This window comes from Macrotis lagotis, chromosome X (assembly GCF_037893015.1).
Source record: "Macrotis lagotis isolate mMagLag1 chromosome X, bilby.v1.9.chrom.fasta, whole genome shotgun sequence".
In the NCBI taxonomy this organism is placed as follows: domain Eukaryota; kingdom Metazoa; phylum Chordata; class Mammalia; order Peramelemorphia; family Peramelidae; genus Macrotis; species Macrotis lagotis.
In genome coordinates, this window is record NC_133666.1 from 691,032,061 (window position 1) to 691,053,007 (window position 20,947).

Here is a 20,947-nt window from a genome sequence, read left to right on the forward strand (position 1 = left end):
AGTTCAGGACATCCCACTAGTCAATAGGTATAACCAGACTTTCCCTGGGAAAGACCTCACTGGGGAAACTGTGCCTCTGACAGAGTCCTCTCAGTGGATCTGCCCTTGGAGCCTAAGGAGCATTACGGGTTCCAGAGAGAGCCTTGCTCTGCCCTTTTCCTTTAGAGCAGGGTTCCAACCTTTTTGCTCTTCTGGGCCCTTGACAAATCTTTTTGGGCAGGGCAGCCCAGAAGAGCGAAAAGGTTGGACACCTTTGCTTTAGATCCTTTCTGACCTCCTGACTTCTCATGAGGCTCAGGTTCTGGATGACATGCAAAGCAGGACCCCATGGCTCTGTACAGACAGGTCAGAGTATCTAGTCAGAACTTGAGTCAGGTGGCAGAAAAGGAACCCACAGCAGTCTGAACATGGTTAGAGGTTTGAGGGGACAAGTGCCAAGGGGTGCAGGCAGGCACCCGAGGCTCCTTGAATTCAGCACAAGGACTCGGGGACCAGGAATTTCCTCATCACAATAGCACAATATGGGCATGAAGTTGTCAGGAAGCTTCTGAACCTTTCTTGGAGGCAAGGTTGGATTCAGTGTGTCATATGAGGAAGGAGCATGTTTTCCATCAGAGCGCCACCTGTACAAGAGGATAGAGATAAGCTGATGGAGGGAGCAGGAAGTAGGCCAGTTTGCCCAACCTGGAGAGGGCTTGGGGGGGGGGGGTCATGGTGTGAGATAAGAGTGGGAATCCTAGTGAATCCAGAGGAGGTCTGGGCATGGAAGAGTGGCATTATCCCAACTGGGCAGAGAACAGATTGGAGAAGGGAGATAGGGAAGGCTGGGGAACAGTTAGAGGGGAGGGGAACCAGAGAGAAGATAACAGGTTCTGTCAGACATGGGATGGAAAAAGAAGAGTCTAGAGACATTCCAAGATTTCAAACTTGAGGGATTGGAAAGATGGAGGGCTCATCAGTAGAAATGAGGAAGTTTGGAGGAGGGGCGACCTGTGGAGAAAATCATCCAGCAGAATTGTCAACCTAGAAGAAGAGACATGAGGCTGTCCCCATTGGATGTCAGAGAGAATGGCCCACCCACCTTGGAGTTAGTTTTCACACCATGGAATGGCTGCCTCGAGAGAAGGGGGCTTTTCCTCAGAGGGTGTCTCCAAGCAGAAACCGAATGACCACTTGCTAGGAAGGTTGAAGAAAGTCCTTCCTGAGATGATCCAAGGACAGCATCTGTGCTAATGAATGCCAGCTGACATTTCTATGACACTTAACCTGTAAATCATCTAATGGAAGGATCATCTCTGTTACACAGATTAGGAAACTGAGCTTCAGAGAGGTGTCCAAAATTGACCTGTGTGTTTCCTGACATTGGGGGCAGACACCTGACTAGGCTTCCCTCAGTTGAACTGAGGCTGCTCCTGACTACAGTATTTTTAGGCCTGCTTTAGGCTTTTCAGCCCCTGTCCTAAAAGTAGCTGTGGGAGATCGTGTGTGCCAGCATGATGGCAGAGATTTTTAGGAGTGGGTCAAAAGTAGAGCTTCTGAGCCTTGGACTTAGCTGTAGCCGTCCTGCAGAAAGAATCAGAGTTGGGCTTGGAGCTCCACTCTGCTCCTCACTGGGCAGGTCTTGGATGACTGTGCTTGGGATGGGGGGAGGATGGGAGAGCTTCCCCCAAGGCCGGCGACAACCATCTGCAGGCTTCAGGAGAGTGCTTGATTGGTTAGTGTACTCAGCATTTCAGGGGGAAAGGGAATTTCTAATCACTCTTGAATTTGCATGTTCTGAGCATATTGCAGGAAACAGCCAGGCCTGAGAGCTCTGCCATCATTACAGATGTATCTCTGTTTCTCCAGTTGGCTTTCTGCTCTTGAAAGTACCAAGTGGCTGCAGCACCTGTCTGTGCTCCTGAAGTCGGCCCTGCTGGTTGTCCATGCTGTGGACCGCGATCAGAGGCCAGTGTTGGTGCACTGTTCTGATGGCTGGGATCGCACCCCCCAGATCGTGGCGCTCTCCAAGCTCCTGCTTGATCCCTACTACAGAACCATAGAGGTGTGTATGGAGAGACGAGTCTGTTGTCCAAGTCAGGGAGCGGGGGGTGCTTCTTGGAGAGGGAAACCTTGACTGGCTGCTATCTTAGCCTCCAGCGCCTGTTGTTGTTTCTCTGTGGCCTTTCCTGGCATTCCATGCCCTTGGCTTTTTGTATTATCTCAGACCAACCCCTCTCCCATGGTTGCATTTCAGCTAAACTAGAGCATTCCTCCCCCCAAATGCATCTTGTTCTTCTTTTCTGGCTTTTGTCTGATCCATGCTCTTTTGGTGTCTCTTCTGTGTGCGGGGCAGCTTCCTCTTTCTTTAGGGCCCAGCTCCATTGATGTTTCTCCTGTGGAATTTTCTCTGGTCTCCTCAGATAGAGGCTATCAGAGGCATCCCTGCCTTTCCCCTGCCCCCCACCCCAGTAGGCATCTCCTGCTCTGGGGTCTTGGGCCTCTTGGCCACTGAGTGAATGAAAGCATGGCAGTGACTGGCACCTCTGACAACTGCATTGCCCCATTTATCCTCATTTGGTTTTGTCCCATATGAAGTGATGGCATGGTACCAGCAGTTACCTGTGCTCTCCCTAAATCCCCACCAATGGCCAGCTTGTGAAAGGGAAGATCACCCCAGCAGCATTTTACATGCCAGGGCACTGGGACTCCCGGAATATTGTTGGTGTTACTGAACACTACTAGAGGAAGTATCTAAGAAACTTGGACCAACAAAGGCCAGTAAATCAGGGCAGATAACTCTTGGCAGGGGTGGTGGCATTTAGTGACTCTTAAGTTGCACTTTGAGGATTTGAAAAGGTAAAGATGGACTTCCCACTGACAAGACAGTGGGTAGCACATGCGTGGGGTGCACTGTGCAGTGACTGACTCTACTTTTCCCCTCCTAGGGCTTCCAGGTGCTCGTGGAGATGGAATGGCTTGATTTTGGTCATAAGTTTGCCGATCGCTGTGGCCATGGGGAAAACTCTGATGATCTGAATGAACGCTGTCCCGTGTTTCTGCAGTGGCTGGACTGTGTCCACCAGCTCCAGAGGCAGTTCCCTTGCTCCTTTGAGTTTAATGAAGCATTCCTTGTGAGTTTGGTGCTCTCTGATTGGGTGGGGCTATAAGCTTGAGAATGGGGAGGGGGGGAAGGGGAAAGATACAGAGCCTGAACCTCTTAGAGAAATTGGCTGTGTCATCAGGGAGACCACCCAGAGAGCTGAGGTGAATATCACGATCTAGTCTTTATTCTGGACATTGCATTAAAAGAACACAGATTGCCTGTGGACTTGAGTCTGCCATTGTGAGAGCAGTGTGGGGCAATAGAGAGGAAAGACTTTTTTTTTTTAACAAGGCATTGGGGTTAAGTGACTTGCCCATGGTCACACAGGTAATTATTAAGTGTCTGAGCCCGGATTTGAACTCAGGTTCTCCTGATTCCAGGGCCCGTGCTTTATCCACTGCGCCACCTAGCTGGCCAAAAGGAAAGACCTTTACCTGGTTCAGATCACCTGAGAACCTTGAACCACCCCCCAAAGTGGTTAGGTGGTAATTGAAAAGAAGGTCTATGGAGTCCCTCCCCCCAATTGCATATATTACTAAATGCACATGAATGTAATGTATATAAAATGAAGTGCTTGGGTGAAGTAAAGAGAGAGAGAGAGTCAGGAAAGTCTGGCTGGTCCTGAGCTCTGCTGCAGATAAACTACACAGCTCCCAAGTGGTCTCTGTGATCAGCAGGGTCAGAGCACAGCAGGGTGGCTCTTCTCTCGGGAGTCTCCTTGCCTCTTCACCCTCAGCCTCAGTCTGCACCCCTAAGAACCTTTTAGACCTTCAAGTGTCAGAGGATTTAATGTTATTTCTTCTTGTAGATTTAACTACCATCTGTTATCACAGAATCTGGGTCCTACTGTGTGTGATTGACCATGACTCTAGGAGACAATGGTTTCAGGCTTGGCCTGCAGCAGAGGAGGCTTGATGACCCCTTGTCCCTTGAAGTGTCTTGGGCAGCCTCCTCCTTGGTGGCCCAGTCTGACCCCCATACCAGCTTCTCTCAGAGCTTTTTTATGTTCGGGTGGGAGGAGGCCCAAGGGGGACCTGGGGGATCACTTCTAGACTTTTATTAGAAATGACGAAGGTTTGAAAACAGATCACCCTTAGGATAGCATGGTTTGGTTTCAGACCTTTTATTTCAGGGCACAAGAGACTATTTAAAGGTCAAAAAGCAAGAACTTTCTAATTTATTTTTGGTTTTGAAGGAGGGGGAGGAGGGCAAGAAGGAAGTCATTTTCCCTGTTGTGAAATTCTGAGCCAAGTGGAAGATTCTCACCTGGTTATGAAATAGCTCCATTACCTATTTGTTGGACCTCTGGGCCTTTGGTTGTGGTTCAGGGGTGATCCGTGTTGAAGCTAAGGGTATGTAGACAGTCTTGGGGATCAGCCATCTGCAGTGGCTTGCTGGGCTCCTCATCAGATGCTGGCAGGGTACTGTGCTATGCCCACTTTCATAGGTGGGGAGGTAGCACTGATCTCTGGGGATGCTTTGGGTCAGGGTGAGGGCCAGCCTTCTAATGCCACTGTGTTGGCTATCTGCAGGTCAAGTTGGTACAACACACCTACTCTTGCCTCTTTGGAACATTCCTGTGCAACAATGCGAAGGAGAGAGGAGAAAAACACACTCAGGAACGGACCTGCTCTGTCTGGTCTCTGCTTCGGGCAGCCAACAAGGCCTTCAAGAATCTGCTCTATTCTTCTCAGTCAGAAACTGTGCGTAGGTCTCAGACTCCCTGGGAGACCATGGGGGGGGCATGGGCAGGGGTGGGGGCAGGGGCAGGTGCTGCTACCTGGAGGGGCAGTACTGGGGTGCAGAATCCCCTTCATATTTGGCACTACACATTAATAACCATGTTTGTAGAGACTCCTGACTCCTTATGAAGCATGTTTTGGACAATGGTTCAACAAGCCTCCAAAGCAGGCAGGGAGCATTTTTGTCCTTAGAGTTGGTATGAAGAGGGAGGAGGGCGGCTCATTGGGTGCTGAGGCAGACCCAGAGCCCAAAGCTTTATAGCATCATGCTAGGCTGCTAGGGTCCCAGGGCCATCACTGGCTTTCCTTTGCCTCGGTTGGGACCTCTGACCAAGTGATGGAGGAAGTCTGACTCATCACTGCTCCTGCCCTCTCATCACCCACAGGCAGTGCTGACTTCCCCTGGCTGTAGGCATCTTCACTGTCTTTGAAATGGGGAGCAGAAATTAAGGGTTGATGCCCAGCCCCCTCCCCCCAAATAAAAGACTAAGCCTAGAAAGGGAATCCAGTGTTGTGGCTGTGAGCTATGGGGCAAGTCAGGGAGGTTCCTCCGAGGAGCTGGTTGGCCTTGTCAGCTCATTAATGTTCATGTTGCTAGACCCCTGCCATGGTCAACAGAGAAGTCAGGGCACAAAAAGTAGATTTGAGAATCATCGGTGTAGAGATGATAAATAAATCCCTGAGGGCTGATGAGATCACCCAGTGAAACACTACTAGAAGAGCAGATGGCCCAGGACAGAGCCCTGAGGGACTCCTATGGTTGGGGGGGGGGCGAATCTGGAGGAGGATCCATCAAAGGAGTCAAATTCAGAGAGGTAGAAGAATCAAGAGAGAGAAAAGTGTCCCAGAAACTTAAAGAGAAGAGAGTACTGAGGAGGAAAGAGTGGCCAATAGTGTCCAATGCTGCAGAGAGGTCAAGGAGAAGGAAGATGAGAAGAAGCCACTGGACTTGGCAACTGAGAGATCATTTGGAGAGGGCAGTTAAGTGGAATGATGAGGTTGGAAACTGAATTGCAAGGGGTCAAGAAGAGACTGAGGGGAGATAATGTGGAGGCATTTCTTATAGATGGTCTCTTAACTACTAAGGCCCAATGAGATGCAGCATAATAGAGGGAATGGAAGAACCAAGTGAGGTAGCAGAGCCCAGGCATGTTTGTAGGCAGAAGAAATTGAATAGTGGGGGTGACAGAGGAAACAGTCTGTTGGAGGAGATGGGATGGAATGAGACTTGCACAAGGGGAGAGGTGAGCCTTGGTAAAGGAGCAATGCTTCCTTCCTCTTCGTGTGAGGCAGGAGCAATGGGTGAAGTGAAATGAGAAAGAGGAGAGGAAGTTGATGGCAGATGGCCTCAGTTTTGTCTGTAAAAGTGATGTTCTTAAAGGTCTCAGTTTAGAGGGAAGAGGGTGGGAGAGGATGGGAGGTTGAAACCAATGTGGAGAGCAAGATGACAGGCAGGATTGCAAAACAGTTCTGAGGGCTTAGCTGAGGCTGCGTAACATCAATTTGTAGATCAAGCCAGGGACAAGAGATATATTCTTTAATACAGATGACTCATGCAGTCAGAAAGGAAAAGCAGAATATTTGAATACATCACATTTTCTTATCCATGTGAGACTTCCTAGTAGCATGTGGCCATGTAGATGCTTCCACTCTGGGTTAGGAAGGCTTTGCTGGGCAAAGGACTGGAGGCCTGGAGCTGTTATTTCAACTAAATGTTTGTTGTCAGGAAACATCACAGGCTAGAATGAATAGATTTAGAACTGGAAGCAATCTTATCACTAAAGCTCCTCTTACTTTCCCAGAAAAGGGAAATTAGTCTTTTTTATTTTAATTTTTTCACTTAAGCATTGATTTTTCTTTCCTTAATAGAAAAGAAAAAGCAAAAAGCAAAACTCTTGTAAAACAATTATAGTCTCAAACCAAATGAATTCCCACATTGGCCCCATCTCATTTTGAGTTCTTCCCCTCTTGGTCCTCCTGGGTCCTCTGCTCTGCTCTTTACTCTTAGTATCTCAGTTGCTCTTCTGCTTCTGTTCCTCATTTCATTCATCAGTTCAAATCCAGCCTCAGCCACTTATTAGCTACATGACCCTGAACAAGTCACTTAAGACTGTTTGCCTCAATTTCCTTAAATTTTACATTATAAACATTTTTTTTTTACATTAGATACATTTTACTTGGGACATATAAGGATAAAATGAGATCATCAGAAAGCCTTGAGCACAATACAATAGCACCTATGGGGTGCTTAATCAGTGTTTGCTCTCCCCACCTGCATGAGAAGTAGCTGTTTCCTATCCTTCCCACAACCTCTCCAATAATTGTAATTTCCCTTTTTTGTCGTCTTTGCCAATCTAATGAGTGTGGAATGGAGTCTTAGTTGAATTATTTTACATTTCTCTAATTTTTAGCAATTTGGAGAACTTTTTTATGGGGCTATTGGTAGCTTGGATTTCTTTGTTTGAAAACATCTAATCATATCGTTTGCTCCTTAACAGCTGGGAAATGGCTCTTAATTCTTGTAAATTTGAATCTATACTTAAATACCTTTTGTTCTATAATCTAAGTTTCATTTTGTGCATTTAGTGTTTTTTAAAAAAAAATTACTTTCAGGGGGTGGCTAGGTGGCATAGTGGATAAAGCACCGGCCTTGGAGTCAGGAGTACCTGGGTTCAAATCCGGTCTCAGACACTTAATAATTACCTAGCTGTGTGGCCTTGGGCAAGCCACTTAACCCTGTTTGCCTCACAAAAAACCTAAAAAAAAAATTATTTTCAGTTACAAATTCTCCCTCCCCCACCATTCAAAAAGCAAGACATATATTTCTACATTAGTCTTGTTGAGAATAGAAAAAGTAAGGACAAAAAGTGAAAGAAAAATCTGCTTCAGAATCCACTAGTTTTCTCTTTGGAGATGGAAAGCATTTTTCTTCATGAGTCTTTTGAAATTGTCTGAATCAGAATAGTGAAGTTATTCACAATTGATCAGTGTTCTGGTTCTGCTCATTTCACTATACATCAGTTCATGTAAGTCTTCCCAATTTTTCTGAGAGCATCCTGCTTGCCATTTCTTATAGCACAGTAAATTAATCTCAACTTGTTCAGTCATATTTCAATGAATGAGCATCTCCTTAATTTTCAGATCTTTGCCACCAGAAAAAGAGCTACTAAAAATATTTTTGTACAAACAGGTCCTTTTCCTTTTTTGTTGTTCTCTTTGAAATACAGATCTAGTAGGGAGTGGTATTGCTGGGTCAGCAACAGCAAAACTTTATGGCCTTTTGGGCCTAGTTCCTCTCCAGAAGGGTTGGATCAGTTCTCAGCTCCACTAATAATGCCTTAGAGTCCCAGTTTTCCCACATCCCCACCATGTATCATTTTCTTTTCTGTCCTGTTAGCCAATCTGATAAGTGTGAAGTGGCACCTCTCTAATTGATGGTGATTCAATTCCCTGTGCATCTTGAAAAGAAAACCTTAATCAGGCAACATTATTGTAAAGGTTTTTTCCCCACTTGACAGTTTCAAAGGAAGAGCGTTTCCTGTTTTGTTCCATTGCTGGTAAGTGGCTGAGCCACATGCTGTCTGCATCCTTCCAGTGAAAGCTGCCATCCCATTGACTTGAAAGCATCTTCCAACCTTAATGGGGCTTGTTCCATCAGCCCCTGTTCCCACTTGTTCCCCTCAGGTGCTCTACCCAGTGTGCCATGTGCGAAACCTGATGCTCTGGAGTGCCGTGTACCTGCCGTGCCCCTCCCCATCCACGCCTGCCGATGATAGCTGTGCTCCGTACCCAGCCCCTGGTGCCAGTCCTGAAGACCAGCCTCTGAGTAGGTGAGCTGCTGGCTGTGCAGCCTGGGTGTCCACGTGGTCTAGGAGAGCTGATACTGGGCTGGGGGTGTTAGGCTGGATGCATCCTGGCTTTGCAGATGTCATCGCAATACCAGGAAGGCTTCCAGATTCATTATGAAGCCCTCAGAAGCTTTTTGTCCTTCTGAAATGTATGACCCAGCCCTTGCTATGTGTCAGTAATATACACACACGCTGCTTTTTGCTCAATTTATTCTATTAAGATTTGAAAGGCAGATGCAGAATTTGAAGCTCAGAAGTTTGTCCTGGGCAAGCAAGGATGGTCTCAAGTTCATTCAGACCCCTTCCCAGGTGTAGAGCATGGACTGTATCTGTCCATCTTCTAAGCCCACACTGCTGCTTTCCTTTCCCATTGGCCCAACACGACCACACAACAGGAGTGTTTCTTAAAGAGCATTTGAGGTGTGTGTGGGGCGGGGCAGAGCGAATCTCTGTAGGTAAGAGCCCGCCAGACACACTGGGGACCCAAGAGAAAGCTGTGCTGTATTAGATTCAGACACTCATCCTGCTGTCTGAGTGGTCATGGGCTCAGGGATGGAACAATGAGCAGTTCATCATGATCGCCTCTTCAGCTCTTTATCGTTGTAAGTCCTCTTAGTAATGTTCTAATTTCTGCACACTCTCTTCCCAGGCTACCAAAGACACGGTCTTTTGACAACCTGACCACAGTCTGCGACAGCAGCATACCACCAACCAGCCGACGCAGCAGCGACCCCAGCCTCAATGAGAGGTGGCAAGAACATCGGCGCTCTCTGGAGCTGAGTGGCCTGGGCAACCCTGGAGAGGAGGAGCCCCGTGATGGGGACAGTTTGGGCAGACAGACCAAGGCTCTGGGGGGAGCTGAGCTCTCAGTTGCCGCTGGTGTAGCAGAAGGGCAGATGGAAAACATCCTGCAGGAGGCCACTAAAGAGGAAGGGGGGCTGGAAGAAGCTCCTTCGAGGAGCAGCATTGAGGGGGTGGAGACCAAAGAGGTTCTCCTGGATAAGATGAGCAGACAGGAAGACACTGAGCTCAATAAGAAATCAGAGCTGACCTTGGTAGCGTTGATGACTTCTCCAGGAAACAGCACCCATCCACTCTTGGCAGGTTTCCCTGGGCACCCAGAGGAGCCCGAGGCTCTGCTCAACCATAACCAGGAGCTCCCTAAGAGGGACAGCCTCCAGGAGATTCCTGGGGAAGTGCTGGGGAACAGTGGCACTCCTGGGGACATGGAAATGGACAGCCTTCAAGCCCCACCACTCCCTGAGATTCTCTATGGCACCTCCGTGCCTACAGCAGTCCCACCGGGAGCAAGTCCATCCACTGTGGAAAGCTCTGTGGAAACAATAACAGAAGGGGAGGTCAAAGTAGATCAGCTCCCCCAAGGTCCTGGTTCCAGACCTTGCCTCCTGGACAGTGGGGATGATGATCTTTCTCGAGCTGATGGGGAGAACCTGGTAGACAGGGCCAGGGCAGGATCCAAAGTCCCCAGGACTTCACATAGCCCAATGCCTTCTTCCTGTGCCTTGCCCTTAGCTGAATGTAAAGAGGAGATTGTCTGTAATGGAGACCTGGAGATGGAGAACAAGGCCACGGAGAACCCCGTGGGGCTGACGGTGCCCCAGAGATACCCTGCCCCAAATGGACACTGCCTCGAGGGAGAGCGTGGGAGGGTCAAAGGGCCTTGGAGCCGGCGGGCATCTGCCATTAGTGGCGGGTCTTCCCAGCCCCCCTGGCGCAGCACGCACCCCAAGTGGTTGCCAAGCCAGCTGAGCAGGCAGCCAGGGGCCAGTAGCCCAGATCAGCCCACCCGCAGCCACTTGGATGATGACGGCATGCCTGTCTACACAGATGCCATCCAGCAGCGTTTGCGCCAGATAGAGACGGGCCATCAGCAGGAAGTAGAGACCTTGAAGAAGCAGGTGCAGGAGCTGAGGAGCCGCCTGGAGAGTCAGTGCCTGAACAGCTCCCTGCGCTTCAATGGGGACTTTGGGGATGAAGTGGTGAGTATGCTGGGCCTCATTAGGCGCCGCCGCCTACAGAGACTGGGCTCTGGCCCCAGGGCCTGGCGCCTCTCCTGCTCAGAGTCGGGGGATTGGTAAGGAGCCGCCGTGGCAGCTCATTTCGAGGCAGGTTTTGAGGGAGAGGCCGTGAGAGCAAGGGCCCAAGAGGCCCCGAACTGGCCCGAGCCGGGCGCCGCTGCAGTTGCATCCATCAGCTTGTCGTGCTCCGTCTTGCTTGCGTCTCTGGGGGTGGGGCATGAGGACGGCCAGAGTCATTGCTTGTCCCGATGTCTCCTGAGGCGGGACTGTGCTCATTCAGAAGGACTGGTGCTCCTGGAGAAAAATGTAGTTTGTGGGCTTAGCACCAGATATTCTGGCCAAGGAGGAGAGCCTTCTCGACTTAGCATCTGTTCCATGGACTTGCTGTCCCCTGCCCAGGTGGTCACTCTGGGTCACTGAGGAGGGAGGAGCCAGAGCACCCATCCTGCCCTGCCTCTGGTGACCGAGCAGGTCTGGCTCTGGCATTGGAAGCTTGCGTTCATTAAAGGCGGGTTTGTCCACCATTTTCAAATGAAAGTGACTTTTCAGTCTTTTCTCCACATTGACTGATTTTCATTTTCCCAAGGATCCCTCAGAGAAAGGAGGTTGGGCCCAAAGCTCTGGGTTTGAGCTGAGGCCGGCTGCTTGGGCTCCAGCTCTGACTCCAACTCTGGCTCCAGCCGGAGCCACGCTCCCCCTCCCAGCCCCCTCCCCCAGAGCTGGCCTGTCCCCCTGCTGCTCCTCTCCCCCAGCTGGGGCCTCCTGGCCCCAGCTCCCCTGGCCGACCCTGCACCCTCCTAGTGCCCCGGGGAGGAGGGACGGCTTGGTTCTGCTCAGCTCTGTTTGTTTGCCAACAGACCTCAATCCCCGACTCGGAAAGCAATGTGGATCAGAGCTGCTTGTCTTGCTGCAGCACAGAGCTTTTCTCTGAAGCCAGCTGGGAGCAGGTGGATAAACAGGACACAGAGGTACAGACTCACTCCCTGTGCTGCTAACCGTCGAGCTCTTTGGGATCTCCCCGGCCCCCTCCGCTAGGGCAGGACCCCCCGGCACGACTTGGCCCCGCTCGGGCCCCAAGGCTCTGCACCTGCAGCCGCCAGCTCTCTAGCTCCACATGCTCTCTGAGAACCGGCAGGAGGCTCTCGTTGTCACGGGCCCGCTCGGGCCCCAGGCTGGAGTAGGGAACCGGGGAGCTCTTGGCCACTTCTTTTCTCTGAGGGGAATTTGGCGGAGATGGTTTGGACGCCTTTCCTTTAGCGACGACTCCGAATCCCTCAAGTCGGAGCCAAAAGAGCCAGCGTCAAGCCTCGCTCTCCTCTGCCTCAGCTTGGTCCTCTCAGGCCAGATGCCAGCTTTCCCCCCTACCCCCTGGCTAACCCAGTTCTGTCTTTGTCCCACAGATGACCCGCTGGCTCCCTGACCACCTGGCTGCTCACTGCTATGGCTGCGACAGTGCCTTCTGGCTTGCCAGCAGGAAGCATCATTGCAGGTAACCACTGCCACCCTGCCCAGGGCCCTGGGGAGAGGAGAGGCTGTCTAGAAGTCACCCGGTCCTGGTCCACCCTGGCTGCCCACGCCCCGTCGATGGGCACCAACTTGTTTTTGCCAGGTGGCCTGCACCCACTCAAGAGCCTCCGCTTCAGTGATCTTGGGATAATGGACTGTGCTTGTGTCCCACCTTGGTCACCCCAACTTCCTGGGGCTTTAAAAATCCTACAGAGGGTCCTCTTTCCAAGTAAAAAGAAGCTTCACCATCCATCTTCCTCTTCCCCTCCCTTGGCCTGCCCTGGCCCTTCCTTTTGTGGTCAGGTGTCAGCTTCCTCCTCCCCACTTCCTCAGTCAGGAGATATGGAGAGACCCCTTGCAGAATGTAGTGGATGCCTCTCCTCCCCACCCTTCTTCTTCTGCTAGGACAGAGTGTGTCTTTGCTGAGTTTCTGGCCTTCAGAGGGTTGTTGTGGACCTATTCTTTGCCTCTACCTTTTAGATTGTGCTGCTGTTGCTGTTGCTGTTTTGTTTTTATTTTTGTTTCCCTTCCTGAACACATTATAATTATGAGACCAGCTCAAAGACAAGAAATGCAGCTGGGTTTCTCCCTCTGACTTCGGGACAGTCCCCTCCCCAGAGGACCCAAGCAGCCCCCTGGGTTCCCTGGCCCCCCCCTTCCCTCCTCGCTCCTGTTTATAGACACACACAGAGGATCGAAATTTTGTCCCTTCCTTAGATCATAAGGATAGTCTGTTAAAACAGGAAGGAATTTAGAATGTGGAATGTCAGAAAGCAAAGGACCCTTAGTCAATAAACATTCCTGTTTGAGTGCCCACTTTACACAAAATAGTGTGCAAAGCCTAGAAGGTCAGAGGGGAGCAGGACAGAGTGTTTGGGGAGGACAGAGAGAAGGTGGACCTGCCTGAAGTTGCATGGGCCACCAGCCCAGGTCTCCTGACCAGGATGGGCTACTCTCCCCAGGCCCCCAGTGGCCCTTGCCTGCTCTTGCTCCTCACTCAGCTTGACCAACCAGCTCTGAGCCTGAGAGGGGGAGAGAGCCTAACTAGTTGAACCCTTTGTTGGTATTATCCTTTAAAGGTCATGAGACCATGTCCATCTGCGGTGGATTTGAGCAGGTCAGTCAGAATGGTGACTGTGGTGGCCAAAAGGCAGGTACACTTGATGAGCAGCCGCAGTCAGCTTCCCCATAGACAAGCCAGATCTGAAAAGCCTCTGGCAGCTGGTTAGTGGCCCTGAGTGCCCCATTGTCCAGGGTTCTCCCCGGCCTCCCTGTTGAGCTGTTTCTCCCCTCCTTGCAGGGACACTGACCGTGTTGATCCAATGTGGTGAGCATTTACAACAGCCTGTCTGTGATGTCTTGCGTTTCTCTGGTAACTTCTCCAAACTAACTCTTTTTCGATTCTCCCTCTTTCTCTCTCTCTCCACTCACCAAGACGTGAGCCCGGGGATTGGGGTAGCTTAGGCCAGCAGGTGCAGAAATGGAGGAAAACCAGAGCACGTCCCTCTCTCAGGAGACTGGCATTTAGGATTCAGTCGGGCTGTTGCTGTGTAATTCACTTTACAGGTCAGTCCGTGACATCTCTGATCAGGGAAGAGCATTTCCCGGCTCCTTTGGTCCGGGCCTTGGCAGCCTGAAACATAGCTCCCTGGGCTGCCGGCTCTCACTCTGTAGGGGACTTGTGGCCTGGTGAGAGTCCTTGTGACTCGGCTGGCTGGCTGGACCGAGGGCATCCTCCACCCCACCCAGTCTGGCTCCCAGGGTGCTCTCGAGCCCCTCGGGGCAGCTCCAGTCTCTGGTGGGGCTCGGAGTTGAGATCCTGTGAGTCGAGCGCAAGCTCCTGAACTTAGACAAACTAGCCGAAGGCTGTAGACTGTAGTGATAGATTCAGGCTGGGCCGCAGCAGAGTGGCCAGCCAAGGGCGGCGGCAGCTTTTGCTGACTCAGGCTCCTGGGGAGCTGAGGTAGAGAACAGAATGGCGTTTTCCCCTTCACTCCCCCGCAGTCTACTGTGTGTCCTTGTGTCTCTTCCCCCAGCCCCCCCCCCCCCAATCCCTTCCCTGCATTGACCTTGCTGGTCTTCAGGAAGAAGAACAGCTTCGCAGACAGAGGCTCTGCCTCCCAAAGGGTATAATTGAAAGGAGTCATGGGGGGAGAAGCCAAGTCGGAAAGCTTCTGCCCCCGTTGAGAGGTCGGCCTTCTCCAGGCTGCTCTCTGACTCCGGGCAGGCTTCTTTTGTGATGGGACTGACTCCCGAGGGTGCCTCACTCACCCTTATGGGGCTTATGGGGGCTGACCTCAGCTGCAGGGCTCTCCCGAGAGTGAGTCCACCCCCCTCATGTCCTGGGGAGGCAGGGAGAGGCTTGGCTGTTGAGCCGCCGTCAGAAAGGGGGAGGATGACGTGTCCTTAACCAGGCTGCGGCCCGAGCACGTTTGAAAGAGGAGGAAAGAAATCCTGTTTGATCTCTGCATCCCTCCAGAGGTGCATGAGCTCTGGGCGCCTCAGCCAACTGACACCTACTTATTGGGGGCCTGCTCCATCCCTCTAGCCGTCCCTTAACCTCTGCATCTCCACCCTCACACTGAGCATGCAACACATGGCTGCTCAACTTGTGGCTTTGCATGAATTCAGCCGCCGCCCCCCCCCCCCCCCCCCCCCCCCCCGGATTGGAGGGCCCTCTAGCTCCACAGCCTATCTACCCAACTTGGGTCTATGGCAGTAGCCAGAGCTCGTGTATGTATGTGTGTGTGTGTGCACACATGTGTGCATCTGCATGTGTGTCTGTGTGTGTGTGGCAGTTCCCCATCGAGGCAGTGTTGATCTCAGCATTTTTCGTGAACGCAGGGCTGCCGACCCTGGCTCTGGGCCCAGTCCAGGAGTCCTGCAGAGCCCCTCAGCCAGTACCTCTCCTGCTTATCCACTGTGCCCCTTCAGGTTGGTACCACAGGGTATTGGTGCCAGCGCTTGGCACCAGCCAGCATCTCCTGTTTCCTCAGTTCAACAGTTCCCCAGAGCCCCAGAGGAATGTGCTGCATTTGGTTTTTGCTTTCTTCCCTACCCAGTCATCATTAACGATGTCACCTATTTCTTGTGTCTCCCCCTTTTCAACTCAAGGAACTGTGGGAACGTTTTCTGCTCCAGCTGCTGCAACCAGAAGGTGCCGGTTCCCAGCCAGCAGCTCTTTGAGCCCAGCCGAGTCTGCAAGTCTTGCTATAACAGCCTGCACCCCACGAGTTCCAGCCTTGACCTCGAACTGGATAAACCCATTGCTGCCACTTCAAACTGAAGCTTCTGCCTGTCGGGGACGAGTGGGTCGGGGGCCAGGCCAGCTCTCTCCCTGGGTAGCCCCACACACCCTGGGTACCTTGAGAAGGTCCTTTGGCCCACGCACTTTGGAGCGGGGGGTGAGAAGGCACCTGCTCTGAGGGACAGAACTCAAAGAGACTTCCCCTTTCCCCCTGCCCTCTCTGCCTCTCCCTCCTCTGGTTTGTGTTTGGGCTTTGGTTTTGCTAGAGAACTGGAGGTTACCAAGGGACTGAGGCCCAGGATCAGGCCCCTGTTGCTCTTCACTCCCCCACTGTTGGTCTGGACTGCAGAGGTGGCTTGGTTTGGAATTGGGAGGTGGGAGGAGAGGGAGCCAGGAGCCCAGGCAGAGTGCCCTTTGCCGATGCTTTCAATCACTCCTCATGCCACCAAACTAGGTAGTGTTGTTTGGGGAAACCTTTGCTGCTAGAAGAAACAGGGAGCTTTGGTCCCACGAGAGCCCAACCCCACCTTCCCTGGTGTCCGCTGGGGCCGAGTCAGCTTCCCGGAGGCCCATTTCTATGCCCTTGTGGCCAACACCTGCCGAGGGAAGGGAAGGGAGGAGAAGAAGGTCTAACTTTCCCATTTTGATTCTAAGCCTGCAGACACAGGGAGGATGCCTAGCAGATGAGCAGATTTTTCCATTCTTCCCGTGTGGTTTGTTTGTATGTTGACCCCGAATGTAGCACCCTTCTTTTCACTGACAGTGACCAGCCTGTGCCCACCCGTGTGGGAACAGCACAAACCAACCAAAGGGCAGTGGCCAAGTCTGCAGCTTCCCAGTGCCTGCCACCCCTGGGGCTGCCCATCCACACCCAGTCATGGCCAACACAGAGAAATCTGGACTCAGGGTTCCAAAAGGCCCTGGCTTCTTCTCCTCTCCCCCTGCCCCCCAAAAACAATCATGATCTCCCCTCCTGGGTGAAATCAGCCTCTGAAAGTACAAGCCTCCAAGAATGGAAACCAAATTTCCCATTCCCCTTTTCCTTGGAGAGTGGGCTGGGCTTGATCTCAGCCATCAGCAGAAAGAGGGACCCTCTGGGGGATCCCCAGCTGGTGCCATTTTGGACTTGGCAGCAGCAGCAGCTGACCTTGGATAATTAGAGAAACTGCCCAGGACTTGGACAGGAGGTTTAGGGGAGAAGGGACACAGGAAGCAGGATGAGAGAGGTGAAGAAAGGCTGAGATTTGCATGTGATGGTTTGGCTTGGTATCTGTGTTTTGCACCCGGGAGCTCTCCCTCCCTCCAGGGAAGGAGGTCTCCAAGCTGGGAACAGGAAACAGGGTAGAAGTCTGGAGGAGCTCTGAGATCAGGGGCTACGCTGAGGTTTGCTCCTCACCTGGCATCTGCTGGGATCTTTGCAGGCCTCTCTCTGGCCCACCGGAGCACCCTTGGGGTCTGCCTTTGGTGGGGGGCCTCTGGGAGAGGGAATCCTCCCTTCTCGTGAGGGCTGTGAGTGAATCAGCCTGCAGGAAGGTTCTCCAGAGCTTACGATACGGGTTTCTTGGGTCTGATGTACAGTGTGAATAAATGCTTGCAGCTCGTAGGCCCTCCCCCTTGTTTTTGATCAATGAAGCACTTTTTTATTAATATTATTTTTCTTTGTATGTAAAGGAGGAACCGTAACTCTCCGTAGCTGTACAGATCACCCTTCTCTCTTACAGAGGGGGCAGTGCTCCTCTATTTTTCATTTTTTTGTCAAAGCAAGAAGTAAATACTTTAGAATTGTTAAATATATAAATAAAAGTGAATAAAGTTTAGAGTTCCGCATGGTAGCGTCTGCTGACCCTTTTACGGTTTTCTTTTGTTTCCCCCTCCAAAAAGCCCTTTTTTCCACAAACACTTGAAGACACCACCCAGACTCGGCTTCCTTTGGGGTTAGAAGAAACTTCTGACTTGGTTTTGTCTTGTGTCCTCCATCTAACCACAAGCCAAAACAAAGCACCTAGTTACTGAACAACACCAAATCGCCATGGATGAGCCTGTCCCAAAGAGCTGGCCGCTACAGTTGGCTCCAGCTACCTCTGTACCCTCCAGGCGAGTCCTGATCTCAGAGGCGAACTGGGGGGTTTCTGTGGGCCCAGCCTCATAGCCTGCCTTCCCACCCAGTGCCAGGTAGTGGCAGGATCCGAGAGCCAGGCTTTGTTATCTAGGCTGACAGGGTTCCCTGGCATGATTTCCCCTCACCCCCTTTCTTTAATCATTGTTCTGTGGTGACCAGTATTATATGCATAGGATATTATTATCATTATCATCATTATCATTATTATTATAAGCACCCTTATGTGCCAAGCTGCAAGGGTTTCAGGCTTGTGGGTCTAACTGCTACATGCCAACCTTCACCAGTGCATCGACCTGTTCTCAGAGCACAGGACTTGCTTAGGCTGAACCCTCCAGACCTTTGAGCTTTGGGCCTGTTGGGGAAGAAGCTATTATTCCAAGGTTCACCAGCTCCATGGTAGGCCTGATGGTTCTTGGTCTGGCCATGCATGTTCTACAAGGGTTACTCTTGGCAGGCCACTTGGTTGAGTGCAGAGGGCTGGTGGAGGATGCTGGAGGTGCCTCATTCTCTACTCAAGGACCAAAAGATTTGTCTGAGCCGCATGCTGGTTGGTTGCCCCCCCATTAATGAATGACCTTCCAAGTTGAATAAAAATGGGCACATCTGGCTGGAGAACATCTGGTGTCTGATGGCTCCTTTGATGAGCAAAATCCAGGTCAACAGTATCTGCAAGTCATCACTAATGCCCAGAGGATGTCCCTTGAGCGTACCCTCCCCACTTAAAGACTGGGTGTGGCTCAGTTTAGGAGGTGATAGAGGAAGCCGGAGTGGAGCACATGTGCTTGCTCTCCTTACCGTATGTGGCTACTAGCCACATTTCATGAGAATGGGGCCTAGAATGGGCGAGAGGCTTAGGCGGGGGAAAGAACACGACTGCTTCAAGTGACTGGCCCAGTAGAATATTACTGCATCTGTCCACTCTATCCTGGATGATAGCCTGCCCCTGAGCTCTGTTAGTTCAAGCCTCTCTTCCCCAGCCCAAGGAGCTGGGTTTGGAACCTGGGAGGAGGGGCATGGCTTTCCCATGATACCCTGAGTTCTGCCAGCCCTCAGCTTTTCACAGTGCCCATGGTGGGAGGGGGGCAGCAGAGGGACAGGGCAGTTTGGCGGTGGTGTCAAAAAGTTGTTTAATTGCTTCAAGATCCCTTGCAAGATTGTTTTTTAACAAGATAACCTTGCTGATGAAAGGTAGACTTAAGTGCTTGCCAGCTGTCAGAAATAGTCTCAAGGACTATTGAAATCCTGAGAAATTTGTCATTTTTGTCCACAATCAGGGCCTCCCCCACCTCTTCCGTGTGTGAACTTTCTGGGCAGATGCCACGTGGCTTAGCCATGACAGAATGCAGGCTCTTTGGCAGGGAAAGGAATCGTTTAGTGTAAGGGTCAGTCTTCCTCAGCAAACCAATTAATGCAGAGAGAGAGCTGGCCACACAAATGTAGACTGGGTTTTTCTGTTCCATAAAATCTGGGGCTGGACATCAGCCTTTGATTCCTTTCACCATTGAAAGGGTTAGCCCATCCCTTCAAAGGGCACGTCTCCTCCTAAATACACCTTTGACTAGAGCTGAAAACATCATGGGGAGTGGGATGCATAGTCTTGGAATCGGTAGGTGTCAAACTGGTCCACATCAGAGAAGGCGGGATAACCTTGGCCAAGGTCACAGAGCTGCGTAAGCTCAGGCTGAGAAGCCAGGCCTCCAGACTTAGTTACCTCATTTGATCCTCATAATGACCTTAGGAAGTAGCTGTAATAATTTTAGAGATGAAGTCAGAGACCAGAACAATTAAAGAAGTTAGGCTGAGCCACACAGTGAGTGACTGAGGTAGGATGGGAACTCATTCCCAACCCCAAGACCAATTTTTACACTGTATGTCCCCAATTCTCACTGCCCAAGAAGGGGGGAGCCAGAAGGGTTCTTGGGAACCATTAACTGTAGTCCAACTCATTCTTGAACAAGGAGTCCCCCTTTCTGCAACCTCCTTGACATGTGTTCCCTCAGCCTCCCTCCCATGTCCCCAGGGAGGGGCCATGCTGACATGGTGGGGAGAGGCAGCTGCTAGGAGTCCCATGATCAAGGTCCTGTTTGTTTTGTTCTGTGATCTCTCAACATTTGTTTATGGTAATGATGCAAACAATGATGCAGTCAGCTTGTGGCAGTGCCGCCTTTCCAGAAACTAACTTGAGGTCAGCCCCACCACTTCTAGAACAGTCAAAAGAGCAAAGTTTGACATTAAAATGGAAACATCCCTTGATGGGTTTTTCTTAAAATAAAACCACTAATCTTTTGCTCAGTTAATAGAGTTGGATTTAAGTCTCCTTATGAGACATCTAAAGTCGATGCCATTTTAATGTAACTCTTTAGAAAGGGTGTGTGTGTGTGTTGGGGAGGAAGGTAGAGACCAACCATGTAGATGGCAGCTAGGTTGAATGGATACAACAGTAGGCCCAAAGTCACTTATGAGCTGTGATCCCATGCAAATCACTTTGCCTCAGTTTCCTCAGCTATATAATGAGCTGCAATTTGGATCAATGTACAACATGGAAACAATGTAAAGACTGACAAATTGCCTTCTGTAGGGGGAGGGAAGTGAGATTGGGGGAAAAATTGTAAAACTCAAAATCTTTTAAGATAAACTATATGATGAACTGGAGAAGGAGATGGTAAACCCTCCAGTATCTTTGCCAAGAACCCCCCCCCCCCCCGGGTCCAAGAGTCAGACATGACTGAAAAGACTGAAATCTATTCACGTATACATGAACCCTCTCCCCAGGGTTATTGTGCAGATCAAATATGGGGTATGGAGGCATTTGGCTTCATGTGAGGGTCTGGGTTGGGCTTACTGAGTTCAGAATTTGTCATCTCAGACACGGTCCTTAGGCATATGATGTATTTGACAGGTCAGCTTTGATTCCCTTCTGTTGAGGGACCCCCACCACGTTTAGTCTTCTCTCAGCAGGAAACCTGGGCACCTTCCTTTCCCTTGAAAGTACGGCTTGCCTCATAGACCAGAGCTAGGTCTCTGTAAATAGCATCATCCCCGTAGCAGCCAGCTCTCTGAGCAGTGTCCAAAGGGCAGAGGTCTTGTTCACACCATCTAGGAAAAAAACCTTTTCAGTTGAGGGATCCCGTGGCTGTAACTGCTCTCGGGGCGGGCCAAGGCAGTTAGGCTCTCATTGTTTCTAGCTCCTCTTGGGAGGAAGTTTCCCTCTGGGCCACGGTCCTCCCAAATTAGTGACAAGTCTCCTGTCAGGAAAGAACTGGAAACAATTTCCTGTCCCAAAGTCACTTGGAATAGGTACAGTCTCTTAGGGCTTATCTTTCACCTCTTTCCCCAGGATTTACTTGGAAAAATTTCCCAA

General features: G+C 51.0%; 2 protein-coding genes across 12 annotated transcripts in view; one reads left to right on the forward strand and one right to left on the reverse strand.

Moving 5' to 3' along the window:
• MTMR3 (myotubularin related protein 3) overlaps positions 1 to 17,289 on the forward strand; it is a 167,822-nt gene extending 150,533 nt beyond the window's left edge. For 3 of the 11 annotated variants that reach the window (XM_074206309.1, XM_074206311.1, XM_074206308.1), the window contains 10 exons: positions 1,849 to 2,044; positions 2,928 to 3,113; positions 4,618 to 4,788; positions 8,512 to 8,657; positions 9,325 to 10,675; positions 11,572 to 11,682; positions 12,115 to 12,203; positions 13,656 to 13,786; positions 15,065 to 15,154; positions 15,335 to 17,289. In XM_074206309.1, the coding sequence (XP_074062410.1) occupies positions 1,849 to 2,044; positions 2,928 to 3,113; positions 4,618 to 4,788; positions 8,512 to 8,657; positions 9,325 to 10,675; positions 11,572 to 11,682; positions 12,115 to 12,203; positions 13,656 to 13,786; positions 15,065 to 15,154; positions 15,335 to 15,645 (2,782 nt within the window). In that variant the 3' untranslated portion in view covers positions 15,646 to 17,289. Of the gene's footprint in view, positions 1 to 1,848; positions 2,045 to 2,927; positions 3,114 to 4,617; positions 4,789 to 8,511; positions 8,658 to 9,324; positions 10,676 to 11,571; positions 11,683 to 12,114; positions 12,204 to 13,520; positions 13,548 to 13,655; positions 13,787 to 15,064; positions 15,155 to 15,334 lie in introns of those variants that run through there. The other 8 variants (XM_074206313.1, XM_074206312.1, XM_074206310.1 and 5 more) reach the window with 8 other exon arrangements.
• LOC141501899 (acyl-CoA dehydrogenase family member 11-like) overlaps positions 17,146 to 20,947 on the reverse strand; it is a 31,852-nt gene continuing 28,050 nt past the window's right edge. The window contains exon 14 of the mRNA XM_074206319.1: positions 17,146 to 20,682. Coding sequence (XP_074062420.1) covers positions 20,538 to 20,682 — 145 coding nt within the window. The 3' untranslated portion in view covers positions 17,146 to 20,537. The remainder of the gene's footprint in view (positions 20,683 to 20,947) is intronic.